We start from the raw sequence: 16,054 nt of genomic DNA on the forward strand, positions 1-16,054 counted from the left end.
GAGTAATACAGAAAAAAGGAGGAAACTGACACACATGACCTCTTAAGAAATCTGTTTTCTTGACATTCTTATTCAGAGTAATTGGTTCTGTTTCCATACAAACTGAAAATATTATAGTATATTAAGAATGAGCAGAGTTATGGCAGGTGTACTTTTGTTGTGCTTTTATTATTGTTATTACTTTGTTTACTCAGGCATGCAGTTTCTAGTGGAGATAGAACAAAATTTTGAAAGAATAATGAAAGTGTGCATTAAAAATCTAATGAACAGGAATGTCCCTCTGGAACAACTAACAAATAAATGATTGCCATTAACAATAAAAATAACATTCATTGAAGACTAATTATTTACTTAAATATTAGGAAATTTGAAAAAACTTGGGTAAAGAAGGCTTTCTGTTTTAAAATTTTATCTCAAAAATATATTTTAATAATATACAAATTTAACTTGTTACGCATTCTTTTTAGAGTAAAAATGCAAAGACTGAAGTGGATTGTTATTTCATTACCCACTGTTCTTATAACTTTTGGTTTTGTTTCCTATGTAACTGAGACTTCTAGATGCAGTAATGCTTTCATGTATAAGCCATCTCAAGTCCCTATTGTTTGCTATCAGGGTAAGCTTGATAGAAAAAATGGGTGAAGAAAAGCAGAAAGGGAACCTGACAGTTGGAATTTTGACAACTGTCTTCTGACAATCCGTGAAGTTGTTCTTCAAGCAAATTTTGATCAAAATTGCTCAACTCTCTTGTCTCAATCGCAGAAATCCAAGTTTTACCCTTGAACAAGTCACATAATCTGAACATAAGATAGAGCGGAGCTTTGCTTGCTTGTTTGTTTGTTTGTTTTGGACTGGTAGGGACCTCAGGAGATCTGTAGTCCAAAGCCCTGCTCAAAGTACGGTCAGCACTGATTTCAGACTAGGCTGCTCAGGGCTTTGTCTACTTTGATCTTGAAATCTCCAAGGATGGAGATTCCGCGGCTTCTCTGGGCAACTTGCCCCAGTGCTTAATTACCCCTGCCGTGAATTTTTTTTTTCATTATATCCAGTTGGAAGCTCCCTTCAGTTTATGGTAATTGTTTCTTGTTTTCCCAATGTATACCTCACTAAAGAGCCTGGGTCCATCTCCTCAGTAACCTCCTTGTAAGCATGGGAAGGCTGCTCTTAGGTATCCCAAAGCCATCTCTTCTCCGAGGTGAGGAAGCCCTGCTCCCTCAGTCTCTCCTCCTGGAATAAATCCCCTGAGCTCCCTGGTCAGACTGTGCTGGACTTTGTCCAGTTTGCCCTGGTCTTTCTTGTCATGGGGGGCCCAAAACTGGACAGTGTATTTCAGAGTTGGTCTAATGAGCACTGACTAAAGCACTTCCCTAGATCTGCTGGTTATACCTCCCGCTGATACAGCCCAAGATACTTTTATGCTTTCTCGCTGCCATGGAGCACTGTTTGACTCATAATTAGCCAAATGTCCACTAAAACCCCAGCTCCTTTTCAGCAGAGGTACTGCCCACACAGTTACACCTCAGCTAGTACTGGTGCAGGGGGCTAGTGCGTCCCAGATGCAGGATTTCATATGTGTCCATGCTGAATTTCATGAGGTTCCTGTTGGCTCGTTCCTTTAGCTTGTCTAGATCCCTTTGAATGTCAGTCCTGCCTTGAGTGTATTGACTGCAATCCTCAGTTTGGTGTTGTTCACAAACTTTTGATTTAGTTCAATTTAATTGCTTATTAGGCTAGAACTTTCCACAAAGAAAATGCTCACCTTTAAACACTAGAAGAAAAAAAAATAGACCAAAAAATAATTTTGAGGAAGTCATGAGAAAATGTCAAGTTGAATGAGTATGGAAATAGGAACTGAATGTGAACTGTTGCATGTCTGCTCACACCCATTGTAATAACTGGTTCTATTTTTGAAGAAGAGAAAAGCCTACTGGAAGAGGGGAAAAAGGGAAGAATAGAATACATTTTATACAACTGTAGACAAATCTGGCCTCAGGAGTTGTTTTAAATCTCGTTTGTTCCATTCCCCAAATCATACCTCTGGTTTCATAATCCAGGTCACACCTTAAGAATATTTCCATTATATCTATCTTAGTGATAAATACTTTTTATCAGAACTTCAAACACTTAAAATCATTGAGGGAAAAGCTGTATTGTGTAATGTGATACTCTCTAACCCAATCACCTCAATGAGTAATACTACATTGCACTTGCATAGGATCTTTCATCTGGAAATTGTAATGCTCTTTACAAACATTAATTAATTAAACTTCAAACACCTGAGTGAGATAGGGAAGTATCCATACAATCTTTGGAACCAGAGTTGGAAAGACTTGTTTAGTCAGGCCATCAAATAATACTACCATAAAATTATAATCCAGTGCTTTTCAAACTTTTTTTTCCCTACATTACTTCAGACACTCATAGGACACCTTTTCATTTCCTTTTCTTCATTTATTTGAGAACCCAAGTTTTAACTCCTCCTGTCAGGTGCTTGCAGTATCTGTTCTAGCTATTTAGCACAGGCAGCCACTCTACTCCCTGGTAAAGTGTGATGACAGCAGAAACATTGCTATTGCCTCTTTCCTGACCGCAGCCTAGAGTGAGTGTCCATCCTGGCCAAAGCTTAATTCATGCTTGCTCCACTAGCCTCTCATCCCACATAACTTCCCCACAGCCGTGGTGTGGCAGCAGCTCTTTCCCTGTCTTTTCCTCACCTTAGAGGGTGAGGGCCTTTTACCTAAATCACCTCTGCAGCTCACCAAACTGAGCCAGGAGCAGCCTAGGGCAGCCAAGAGGCACCACTCTCAAGGCTTCCAGTGGGATCTCAGAAAATCCCCACCATCCGTTCCTCTTCCTCCTATCTAATTTCTTCTGCAGGTTGAGAAACCCTTCTTTATAAACCTTACTTTTACAAAGGAGAAAACAAAAGCATACAGAAATTGAGACATAGTGAATCAGTAGTAAATTAAGTATAGAATCATAGAATCATAGAATCAGTAAGGTTGGAAGGGACCTCTGGAGATCATCTAGTCCAATCTCCCTGCTCAGCAGGGTCACCTAGAGCACATTAAAGAGGGTTGCATCCAGGCAGGCCTTGAAGATCTCCAGAGAAGGAGACTCCACAACCTCTCTGGGCAACCTGTGCCAGTGCTCCCTCACTCTCACAGGGAAGAAATTCCCCCTCAAGTTCAGGCGGAACTTCCTGAGCTTTAATTTCTGCCCATTGCCTCTTGTCCTGTCACACGGAACAACTGAAAAGAGTTTGCCCCTTTTCAGTATATGAATTTTAGAAGAGCCTGATGTTCTAAATGCTATGCCATGCTATTTTTCTGTAGAAAATCTGTAGACTAGTCAAGATCTGTGCATTATCCAGTGACAAAGATGTCTCTCCCTAGAGACTTTTCGTATTGGTGCAATGCTCCTTTGAAATGGAAGCTCTGTGTAAGCAGGACTTGATCTTGTAATTCAAAACTGTCATTCAAATAAGATGTTTTTCTTGAAGAGAAACATGAGAAGAGGTTTGATTTACAGGAAAACCTGTTGTGATTACGTCCTGAAATGTCTAATATTCAGGTTAACAATGCAATGTACTCCACAGCCATACCAAGAGATCAAAACATAACTGGCCATTTTTCTGTTGAAACTGAGTTTGCTCCCCTTTCTGTATCAGAAGTATTACATCACATTGACTTCAACCCCGTCCGTAAGTATCAAACATAGGTACCAAAAAAGGTATCTTCTTCCTTTTCCTTTTCCTTTTTAAAGCCAGAGAGCTTATCAAAATATTAGAATTGAGATTGATTCGGGGGGGGGGGAGGGGGGAGAAAAAAACTACATTCTGTGTCACTGTGTCACTGAGCTAGCAGTCAGGGTTGAGACAGTTCTGTTAATGGACACCTGGGGACATGGTGATGATGGCTTCGGGATGAAAGCAGTCTTCCAGGAAGTCTCCATTTTCCCTCTGTCTGAGGAGGTCTGGACACAACACTCCACACTCCAAGGAAAATGCCGTGCCCACCAGGCTATACAGGGCAGTCAGGCTAAGGTCACTCTCTACCCTTCCTTTTGAAGCATTGTGCTGCCAGAAATGCGAGAGTCATGATGGAGTCAGAGGGAGAATAAAAATGAGGGAGTCTGAATCTACAGCCCAACAGGAAACAGAGCTCTTGAATTTGTGGATGAGCGCTGACTGCCTGCTGATACCTTCACATGAGCTTTTACATCAGTGGCCCAGCTTTAGATGGAGAAGTGGAAAATGTAGGAAGGTAGTGGTGTTACCCTAAAAGTAGCAGTATTGGGTTAAAGCCATTAATGCTGTGGTCTGTTGGCTCTTCTTTCAATGACATTTTTGCTGCCTATTTAAATACTACTGCTGGAAAATGTGTTTTACAGTAAAACTTACACAATCCCCTAAAGAGAATGTCTAAGTTGTAAGAAGTCACAGAAATATGCAGTCCTAGTTACAAAACAGTCCTTTGTGAACACTGTGCATATTTCCCGGAGAGCTGACTTCTTTAGCTTAAGCATGTGCATGTAGGACTGCACCTTTGGTGGAGAACTACCTGCTCTCATATACAGGTCCTCACATGCAAAATATGTCTAGGACAAGTCAGCTGGAAAAAGCCATAGATTTTTCCTGGAGCCCGGGATGATCTGGAAAAGTGTGGAACTTGCTGAAAAGTAGAAGCCTTTGAGCTGCATTCAGAGCTCTTGTTTAGTCTCTTAAAGTTCAAAGATGGGAAGAACTGCAAGGGCATAGAATGGGTGTTATTTATTGTTTACCACAGAAGTGGAAAGCATTCTTGTCCTTATATTAACTCAGAATCCTGAATGTGATTAATTATTAGCTGATATTCCACTTTTGCTGTTGAAATCTGTTAAAAGAATATAAAGGGAACTTGGTGGATTATAGCAGCTGAGTGAAAGCCAAATTTTCAAAACTAGGGATCAGATCCCTAAATTTATTTAGGCACCTAATTCTTCACTGAAATCTTGAAGTAGCTTGTGGATCTGGATTCAGTTGTCCATAGAGAAGTTGCAGCATTCATATTTGTGCACCTACCCATATTATTCTAAAGAAACAAATACTAGTAACTCCTTTTTTGACTGAGCCTCTGCCTTGAAAATACTGACTAGTGAATATTAGATGAAAATGATATTTTATGCAAGCTAAGAAAAATCCCAGCTGTGCTGTGAGACCAAAATCTGTTGGATAAAAAAAAGCATCAAGACTGAAATATAAAGGATAGTTGTAGAAAGAGAGGACCTGCATGGAGCAAAAGATTGAAGTTCATGGTGATAGCTTATACTGTGGAGGTGAAAGAATACTCAGTCTCAGGGTACTTCAGTATCAGTATCCCATAAAAACATTTCTTGTATATACATGTTTTGTAAGATGACTGGTAAGTTGTCTGGATGTCCAGATTTTCAGGATCCAGAAGATCAAATACAAAAGCTTAGGAAAGATCTCAACACTAACTGTAGGGGCTGATCAGAAGTATTTCAAGGAGGCTCATTAGAGTTTTAATGCAGTTCCACCAGAAAACGGATGTGATTACCAGCCTACCTGCTTGGCTCCTACCTCTGTTGAAGCCCATCTGGCTGATGGAGAGGCAAGGGCTTGAGAACCTTTAGGTTCCTCTTTTCATTTGATGACCAAAGACTTTCAGAGTTTCTGGAAGAGCTGAATATTAGCAAGTGATTTTTTAGAAATGATTGGTTTTGTTTTGAATCTGAACAATGCCAAGTTCCACAGTCCCCAGATCTTTTGAAATCCTCTGTTCAGCAACCCACAAGGGAGAAACAGATCCCCCAGTGTTCTTCCTTGGGATTTAATAGTTCAGCTTAACAAATATTAGCAGTGAAGGTGTTCTTTTCAAAGCTAAGTAATTTATGTATTTTTACCATTAAGAGAGGATGTTATATTGATGTTCAGGCCAGGTTTTTGCTGTGTGCCACAATCAGGTATCCGAGCAGGTATTGTCAACTGAAATAAAGTGTGTCAAGCATGGTTCCTCAGTTGTATGTATCACACCTGGCCCAACAGTCCTTAAAATGAGGAAGTTGAAATCTCAAAGAGCTTGAGAAGATACAAAGGTTGTTGATTCTCTTTGCCAGTATTAAACCACACCTCACCAAAAAGTTGGCATCTCTAAGTTCTTAAAAGCTGCTCCCAGTTTCAGGGGGGCCGCCCAACAAGATTCTTCTTTTGTTTAAATAAAACAACTAATTACCGAAGCAGTACTTCAGCAGTACTTCAGATGAGGAGCTGGATTTGAATTACTGCAGGAAGTCAAGGCAATGCTTGAGGAATCTTGATCTCTCATTCTGTCAGGCATTTCTGTGATGTATTTCTGCCAGTATAAGGACAGGGCAATCAGATCATATTCCTTTAAAGGCCGTAGTATGGTATTCACACTGTACTGGTACTACTAGCAAATCTTTGGTGATAGGAGAAGAGTATTTTTTTGCTTTCTTAGAAGTACAGTATTATTTTAAATGTAAATCAGTGCAGGACATGCTGGTGGCTGATGCTCTGAGTAGAGAATTTCTGTTAAGGTAAAACTTTGTGCATGGCAGCTGAGCTGATAAAACCAAGAGAGATGCTTAGTCATCTGCACCATTGTTTCTTAACCTTTTGAAAAGTATAATTTCCTGGTAGCTTATCTAACTTCATAAAACCTTCAAAAACTGTATTAAAAAGTGGAATTTCTTAAGCTGAAGTGTATCTTCTGACACTTCAGGTCCTTCTTTGAGCTCTTCTTCAATCCACACTGAGAAGTGTGGCTTTACAGTGATGGAAACAGTCATTACTAATTGACCAAGGAAAAGTTTTTTCAGCATGTGCAGCTCTTGGCAGGAAGTGGCACTAGGTCTCTTTGCACTCTCTAAGGGAAAGGTTGAACTTGCACTGGTATAGCCAATGTTTTGAGATGAGGAAATTGAAGAATACAAAAGCCATCTGTAGCGACTGGTTAACAGGCATTTCTTTCTCCAACCTAGGTACAGAAGGAGTTAATAGCAAATGATTATCACTAGAGTAAGACTCATTGCAGCATACATAATTTTGATTTTTTCCCCCACAACATTCCAGCCAGCCTACAGTACTGTGCAATCAGATGGAGAAAAAAGAAGGGTAGATTTTTAAATCTCTGTGAGAAAAGTGAAGATAACTGATATATGGAACAACTTACCAGGCAGTGCTGTACGCTTAGTTTTCCATGAATTGTGTCAGTTTAAAGAAACCCCGCTAGTTCTGATTGCAGAACAAGAGGATTGAAATTCATGTGTGTATGTTTAGGGGAGTGCATATCAACTCCCGGTAATCAATGGCAGAGTTGGCATTGTCACAGAAAAATAAGCTCTACTGAGGCAAAATATTTTTAAGTTTTGAAAATAATTATTAAAAGCATAAGAAGATAAGCACTCAAGTGTGTTCTGCGTTGTTCAGAGGGGAAAAAAGAGTACTCAGCTGGCACATGAAACATGAAATGTACATTATTTGACACCAAATCTGGCTGGGATTACTTGCAGAACGATTTGTATATGATGCCTAAAGGAGCTTGGGGAATGCTCAAATTAAATCTGAACACTAAAAAAGAACAAAACCAAAAGACTGCCACCCTCCCCCTCAAAAAAAATCATAATGGAAAAATTTAAAAAGCAACACCACCTTTAAAATGATTCCTGAATTATACCTGCACCTTTCTCAATGGTCTTTAATATTTGCAAATGTGTTTAGGTAGATTGATATTTATAGATGACTCTTCAGAGAAGTATGTACATGTTTTTGATCTGTTTTGGCAAACCATGATGAGACAGAAGAGGCAGAACATACTTGCATCTGAACTTAATGCCAACTGGGGCACAGGCTGTTGACTCTTTCCCACAAAGCTATGTATTGTCTTTAGTAAACATATTTCTTATAATATGATGTAACTAGAAGCATCTCCTGAATATTTTTCTCTTCCCAGGACTTTATTGAGGATCATCTTGATGTGTACTCTCTGAGGAAAACACTCTTTAAAGTTGTATTCCTAGCAGAGTTTTGAACTCATTATAATAATTTTTTTTGTTTGGTAGTGTCTTCTCCAAGTCTAAATTAAATCGATGTAATCCCTAGGAGATAATTTGCTTGAATTATTTTCCTTTTGAATAAAAAATAAAAACGTTTATGATCAACTCTTAAATGTCCCATATACCCTCTGGCCTTATGGTGAAGATGAACGGGAATAGGAATACTAGTCATTCCTCAATAATAATAGAAATAAATTCCCAAATTCCCATGCCCCCTCCTCTGTTGCTGAATACTTCCAACCTTGTACTTTTTTTTTCTCATAATGTTTTATAACTATTGTTCTCTTGGTTTGTCTGCTTTTGTTGCTGAAAGTTAGGAAATGCAGGATTTAGAACTTTCTTTTTTGTGTCTGTGGATAGCCGTAAGTACTTGTTATTTGTTACAGCAATCTTAAGGGTATATGTTCTTTCCTTTTCTATGGCTAGTGACACTTCTTTTACCTATATTAATCAACTAATCAATACTAAATTCACTTACAAAGTGAATGTTTGCTTTTCAGAAGTCCTGTGTTGCAGAACAGTATAGATATTTACAGGATTCCTCAGAGAGAATAGGTACTGCCCTGTTTCTGCAGTCTGTGCAGAAATCTGGGCTATCTTTTTAGAATGTATTTTTCCTTTGCCTTCGTTGCCCTATTTTTCTCCTCTTTTCTTTGCAAAATGGATGTCTGATTTCTTTTTCACTATATTATGTTTTCCTTTTGGTCTTTTTTTTTCCTTATTAAGTCAGGCACAAATGCCAGCATGAAAACAGCTACAGAAATGTGTTGAATGTCTAAACTAATGTGACTGAGAGAAGAATTCTCCATATGAATAAAGCTCACTTAAACTAGCAGTTAAGCCAAATATTTATGAGCTGTGCCTAGAAAGTCTGTCGGCCAGCTCTGTATTTGCTGTGGATACTTTGGCTTTATTGTGCTGTTATTTCATACCTCGATTACTAAACACTCCTCTCCTCTTCTCTTGTCCGTGGGGAGCAGAGTTGATACATTTTTAAAAAAGTGAGATTATGGAATGGAAATATTGCAAAGTGTGGGGGGTTGGGGAGTTTAGACAAAGTAAAGGTAGATTTCTTGACAGAGTACAGTTGAGGCAAAAATGGATCACTACATTATAGTAGCCAAACTTTATACAAATTTTAGTTCAACAACATTTTTGTGGCATAAGCAAATAGCTCTGCTGTGATGGCGAGTGTTAACATAACAAGACATTGATGTGGCTAGTACTCTATTTTCATGGTTGCTTTTGCAGGTCACTCAAATCCAAATCACCCCTTTTCTGTTTCTCCCCCCCTACCCCGCCCCATATTTCTATTATTTTTAATCCCACTCTTTCTATGCTGTTCTGTGCCTCCATGTCAAACAAAGTGCTGTTCAGGACTATTTTGCCTTCTGCCCAGCGTGGTGCTTGCCCTCCTAAAAATTTCATGACTGTGATGAGCAGTCACTGTCCCAGACTATTCAACCCAAATAAAACATTAGATGGAGTGGAATTAGAGGGCATGGGGATTCTACTCAAGAGCAGTATCGTATTTAAGCACTGGTAGAACATAAAATGTTTTAACAGTGCTGCTTGAGTAAAGATAATTTGGATAGATGTAAGTAAAGATCAGTTTCACCATACATGAGGAGCGGAGTGAATTCCACTGAGTAAGAATTTTCCTGTATGCAATCTTTTACATGATCACCAACATCCCATTTTGTAAATTTTATACTGCAGGAGTTACTCTTCCACTTGAGAAAATGCTGTTGAAGTCGTAAGACTCTGACTACAAAGGCAAAAATAGTGCAGAGAACATGAAAGTGGCTGCCAGTGTAAGGCAGTGGAGAATCTGGCCCTGGTGCCAGATTTACATAATCTCTTTACATAAGAGTGCTTTGAGATTATAGCTTTTAGTGTTTATTTTTTTTTACTCTGAGATGTCTAATTATTTCACAGACTGTTAACACTCTCAGCACAGTTATGAGGCTCCATTTGGTCTGTTTTGCAAATGGTGAGATTGAGGAACTGAAAAGTTAAATGATTCCTCCAAAATCTTTGTCTCTCAAAGATCTATGTTAAAGTTTATAATGAAATCGTGGTCTGATTTTAAGTCCCATACTCTTTTGTATGTCCTCTGTAATCACTGTGCCAATAAGATTTTGCAAGCTACAAGCTTCCCTAGCTTTACTGTATCAAGTTCCACAGGTACAACTACCTGAGAATGTGTCTGGGTTTAATTCAGTCATATTATACAGTGATAAGAGTTGCATGCAAGTGGATCAGAAAGTATGTGGCTAGTAAATACCAGATTCCACCTTTCCTAAATGATTAGCTTGCTTTTTGAAGTCCTAATGATTTTAATTTGGCTTGGAGGCAGTAAGAGTATGCAAAGCCTTAGCAAAAGTATCTGTTGGTTTATTTAAATTTTATCAGCATTTATTTCTTCAAAGAAGAGTACCTATCTCTTTGTCTAAGCACTTTTTAATAAACGTATAGATACATAAATGTATAGCTCCCAAGTGAATCAACTTAAGTTCTCTCTATTGTCAAATAGATGAAAGCAGTTAATAGAAATGTTTTTTTTCCTTAGTTAATCGGTGCATCGAGTATTCCTGACTTGTAAGAACAATATGTTATCCATTCTGTTTCATTGAGGTTTATTTATTTATAATTTTAAAAAAGTAACCCATTTTGTTTTTCCTGTATTTGTTCTATTTTCATGACACAAATTTGTATTTTTATTTCTCAAGAAAGCACATTAATAGCTTAATGATTTGTTTAAAATATGAATGTAATTTTTCTATATGCAAATTGCCCTGTCTGTTTCTCTTTTAGACTTGGCTGTTTAAAACCTGTCAGGGAGGAGTAAATTTCTCCTTTTTTCCCTCTCAGGTTCTTTGGAGGAGAAAGTTTGTCCTTGTTTATGATTATTTCAAATATTTGCAAAATTATTGTTAATTTAGCAGAATCTGTGTACTGTGGTAATAGAAAATTTTAACAAGCCTACTTTTCTACATAGTTGTTTACTGGTGAGAGAGACACATTTAATGAGTATGTTTTTTTCTTCAATTCTCGAGACCCGGTTACATAATCTTGTGCAATGCTGAAGAAGAATTATTTTTTCAAGGCATCTGAGATGTCCTATAGTGTGGCATCTCAATTCAATTAGTATGTAGAACTATTTTGAATTACTGCATTCTTAAGGAAGCTGTTGTTAACTGTGACTTAATGAAGTATGATAAAAGATTGTGAGGAAAATTATATTATTAATTTATCTTCAAATATTCAAATTATATGGGATAAAACTAAGTGTACTGAAATAACTACATGTGTACAAGAAATGCCTTTGTAGATGAAATACTGTATGTGTTGTGTATTAAATTACTACATACTGTGCTGTGTAGTGTTAGTGGTGTTGTAAAGCTTTTGTGCTAGCACTTTCTTCAGCTGTACCAAACAGTACTGGAAGTCTCTTGCAGAGGAAATCACAATATAGGCTGATCCTCTAAGATAGGAGCTTTTGAAAATAGAAAATAACTTTTGTAAGTTTCTCTGCAAGCAATATATAAAATTAGGTATAATTATGCTGTTATTGTTGGCTGAGTTGTTATATGTTTTAATGTGATATACTTAACTGAATGGGAAGCTCAGAGGTGGGAGTCTTTCACTTGATGTTCAGTCCTTCATGTCAGACAAGTTGAGAAAAATCTCAGCAGTGCCTGATTTTTGCAGCCAAATGGGTTGGCTCAGCTGTCTGACTTTGTAGTGTATTTTGTCATTAACAGGTGCCTAGTCTGCTTGTAGATTCAGCCGAGCTCTTGGCCTTTTAGGATGTTTTGCCTTAAGGAGTTCCACGGGCAAATTGCACATGCTTGAAAGTTGCCTCACAACACTTTGAATTTATCTCCAAGCTTGCTAGAGTTTCCTCTTTCAAACATAAATTTGCAAACTATTTTTGTTATTTTGGAAGTTGTCCTCGTGATACTTTTTATTCATTTCTCTCCTGAAAGGAACAGCTGCAGTTTTTTAGAACTTTTTTCCTACAAGTATGTACACCACAACTATGGCTTTGGTTATGAGTCCTTGAAGTCCCTCTGTTGTGGCAATATCTTTTTTGGTAGTATACATGTGAATGTTTTTTATTTATATAAGAACAAAAATATTTTCTGTATTATTTTCTCACGTAACTTTTTTTTTTAAACTTTGCTACTCTGTACTAAACTTATACACTGATATGAAATCTCTTTTTGAGTCAATACCATTAATTTATAAGCTAGTTAAGTATTTGACTATATTGCTTTTGTCAATATTGATTTTTCCCTGCTATTGTGTTGTTCATTCATTTAGGTTAGTTAGGTTTATCTGAGTATCTTTTGGTCTAGACTTACCTGTACCCTTTTGTGTCATTTGGAGGTTTGTCACTTTGCTGATAGCTCCTTTTTCTGATGACTAACACGTAAGTAGCTACCACAGAATGCTATGGTACCTACCAGTTCCTAGCCACCAAGCTTTCCCCACAGCAAAAATGCACTGTTTATTTCTAATCTTAGTTTTCTATTCAAGTTCCTGAATATTTTTTGTCTGTTGTGGCATGACTGTTTAGTCACATCAGATACATTTCTGGAAATCCAAATAAATCATTTATCCTTTACTTTTCTTCTGGTGCATTTGAAGAATTCTATCAGATTTGTGAGATACATTTTTTTTTTACAACTAGGGGGAACAGTTACTGCTTATGATCTGGTGTATGTCTTATATTTCTGTTTTAATGATGTTTTTGACTAAATTACTGTCTCATCTAAAAAACTATACTGATCTGAAAGTTTCCTGCATGATCCCTTAAGGCTTTTCAAAATATAAGTGCAGTATTTGCTGCCATACAGTCCGTAAATAGAATCACTAGTATGAGAATATTTTCTTAAGAGGTGCAGGCAGCTTATTCTTAAATTCTTGTAATAGTTTTGACTGTATATATCCTCTGTGGCCTAATAATGACTTAATGCATGTTTAATTTCTCTATTATTTTTCCTTCTCTCCTCTTCTTTTTGAGTACCTTTGTTCCTGGTGCCATCTCACTTTTTTTTATGTAGAGAGAATAGGTTCAGGGTAGGTATTTTTCTAATATGTAGTTGGCAAAAAATGATGCAAGACCCTCGTTTTCTTTAATTATGTCTTCACCTCCTCTAATCCAAAAGACTTGCTTATTCTCCCCTAATCATCTCAGTTGTTATTGTTTGTTTTATACCTACAGCTGTTTATTTCAGAACCCATTTTAGGCCTCTCAGCAACAGGCCTTTCTTTTTTTCTTACACAATGAATCTTACCATCTGCTTTGTTGGTTTCACAAGCATTGTATTTCCATATTCTGCATAACTTTGCATTGGATTCCTGTAGGTAGAATGACTGTAGGGCATTTTAAATTGGTCTATAAACTGAAAAAGAGTTTTGAAGTGCTGTTTGAAGACTGTGTAAGATTTCATTGACTGTGAATTCATTTCTGTTGATTTCACAGGTTTTAGATGCAGGAAGACTAAAAGAATATGACGAACCTTACATTTTGCTGCAGGAAAAAGATGGCTTGTTTTACAAAATGGTGCAACAAGTGGGCAAGACTGAGGCAGCTTCTCTGATGGAAACAGCAAAACGGGTAATTTTTTAAAAAGTATTAATTAAATTTGTCTCTGCAGTTTGTTTTTTGCAAGTTCGCATATCCAGAGTTACTGCAGGCTTTCCCCTACACTTAAGAATCTGTCAGCTTTGCAAGGCTAAACCATCGTTTTCAGTGCTTTTTTAGTGGGATATACACAGACTTCCAAATGATACCTGTATTTATGTATCCTGAGTTGACAGATTGTTTGGATTTCTTGCATCCATCTGTATGTACACACAGTGGTAAGTGTTAATAATATATGACATACCCTCCTGTAGTAGGCCTTGGTCTTACAAAAACTTGTAAAAGAATGTTAAGGCTACATAGTCCAGCATTCAGTTCTGGTTTTTTGTATTTTTAAAAGATCTCATGCAATTTTTTGTTTCAGGATCAGCATCTGTGCATTGTTTCATTGTCTTTAAAAGTGAGATCATGTTCTTATTTTTGTGCTTTTTCTTCCTTTGTTCTTGTACCCTTGCTTCAGTTTACACATAGAATGAATGGTGCTCAGTTAAGAAATAGCCATTGAATGTTTTGTTATATTCTTGCTCCTTACAAGGCTGTTTGCTTGCTTACTACTTACTGTTCAAATCCTACTCAGAGTACAAAATTATTAATATAGTTAATAGGGGTGATGAGGAACAAGTTAAGAGCTTATGGGTAAGGATTAAAGGGCAGGCTAACATGGGAGACACTGTTGTGGGTTTTACTGCAGCCCAGCTGATCAGGAAGAGGATGTTGATGAGGACTTATATAGGCAGCTGGAAGAACCCTCTTGATCACAGGCCCTGGTTCTCATGGGGGATTGCAACAGCAACCCTGGTATCTGCTGGAAAGCTAGGCACAAACACTCCTGCAGAGCACTGGTGATAACTTTTTGACACAGGTGGTGGAGAACCCAATGAGGAGAGGTGTGCTGCTGGATCTTATACTAACAAACAAAGAAGGACTGGTTGGAGATGTGAAGGTTGGGGGCGACCTTAGCTGCAGTGACCATGAGATGGTGGAGTTCAGGATCCTGCGTGGAAGAAGCAAGACAATAAGTAGGATCACAACCTTGGACTTCAGGAGAGCAGACTTTGGCCTCTTCAAGGAGGAATCCCATGGATTAGGATCCTAGAAGGAAGGGGAGTCCAAGAGAGCTGGTTAATATTCAAGCATCACTTTCTCCAGGCTCAAGATCAGTGCATCCCTATGAGTAAGAAATCAAGCAAAGGGGGCAGGAGACCTGCAAGGATGAACAAGATGCTTTGGCAGACAGAATAAGGAAATATACAGAATGTGTAAAAAGAGACAGGCCTGTTGGGAGGTACATAGGAACATTGTCAGAGTATGCAGGGATGTGACGAGGAAGATTAAGGCCCATTTGGAATTAAATTTGGCAAGGGATGCTGAGGACAACAAGAAGGAATTCTTCAAATACATCAGTAGCAAGAGGAAGACTAGGGAAAATGTAGGCCTGCTGCTGAATGGGGTAGTGGGTGCCCTGGTGATGAAGGATACAGAGAAGGCAGAATTACTGAATGCCTTCTTTGCTTCTGTCTTCACTGCTAAGGGCAGCTCTCATGAATCTCACGCCCAGGAAAAAAGAGAGAGTCTGGGGAAAGGAAGACTTTCCTTTGGTCGAGGAGGATTGGGTTAGAGATCATTTAGGCAAACTTGACACCCACAAGTCCATGGGCCCCCATGAGATGCACCCACGAGTGCTGAGGGAGCTGGTGGATGTTATTGCTAGGCCACTCTCAATCATCTTTAAGGTCATGGAGAACAGGAGAGGTGCCTGAGGACTGGAAGAAAACCAGTGTCACTCCAGTCTTCAAGAAGGGCAAGAAGGAGGACCCAGGGAACTAAAGGCCAGTCAGACTCACCTACATCTCTGGAAAGGTGATGGAACAGCTCATTCTGGATGTCATCTCCAGACATATGGAGGAGAAGAAGGTGATCAGGAGTAGCCAGCATGGATTCACCAAGGGGAAATCCTGCTTAACCAATCTGATAGCCTTCTAGGACGGAATGAGTGGCTGCGTAGATGAGGGGAGAGCGGTGGATGTTGTGCACCTTGACTTCAGCAAGGTTTTTGACACTGTCTCCCATAACATCCTCCTAGAGAAGCTCAGGAAGTGTGGGTTAGACGAGTGTACAGTGAGGTGACTTGAGAACTGGCTGAAGGGCAGAGCTCAGAGGGTTGTCATCAGTGGCGTGGAGTCCAGTTGGAGGCCTGTGGGTAGTGGCGTCCCCCGGGGCTCAGTACTGGGTCCAGTCTTGTTCAACTTTGTCATCAGTGACCTGGATGAAGGGACAGAGTGCCTCCTCAGCAAGTTTGCTGATGATCCCAAGCTGGGAGGA

General features: G+C 38.7%; 1 protein-coding gene across 1 annotated transcript in view; it reads left to right on the forward strand.

Moving 5' to 3' along the window:
* ABCC4 (ATP binding cassette subfamily C member 4 (PEL blood group)) overlaps positions 1 to 16,054 on the forward strand; it is a 153,854-nt gene that overhangs the window by 132,121 nt on the left and 5,679 nt on the right. The window contains exon 30 of the mRNA XM_062575852.1: positions 13,571 to 13,705. Coding sequence (XP_062431836.1) covers positions 13,571 to 13,705 — 135 coding nt within the window. The remainder of the gene's footprint in view (positions 1 to 13,570; positions 13,706 to 16,054) is intronic.

The sequence above is a fragment of the Rhea pennata genome, chromosome 1 (assembly GCF_028389875.1).
Source record: "Rhea pennata isolate bPtePen1 chromosome 1, bPtePen1.pri, whole genome shotgun sequence".
Taxonomy (NCBI): domain Eukaryota; kingdom Metazoa; phylum Chordata; class Aves; order Rheiformes; family Rheidae; genus Rhea; species Rhea pennata.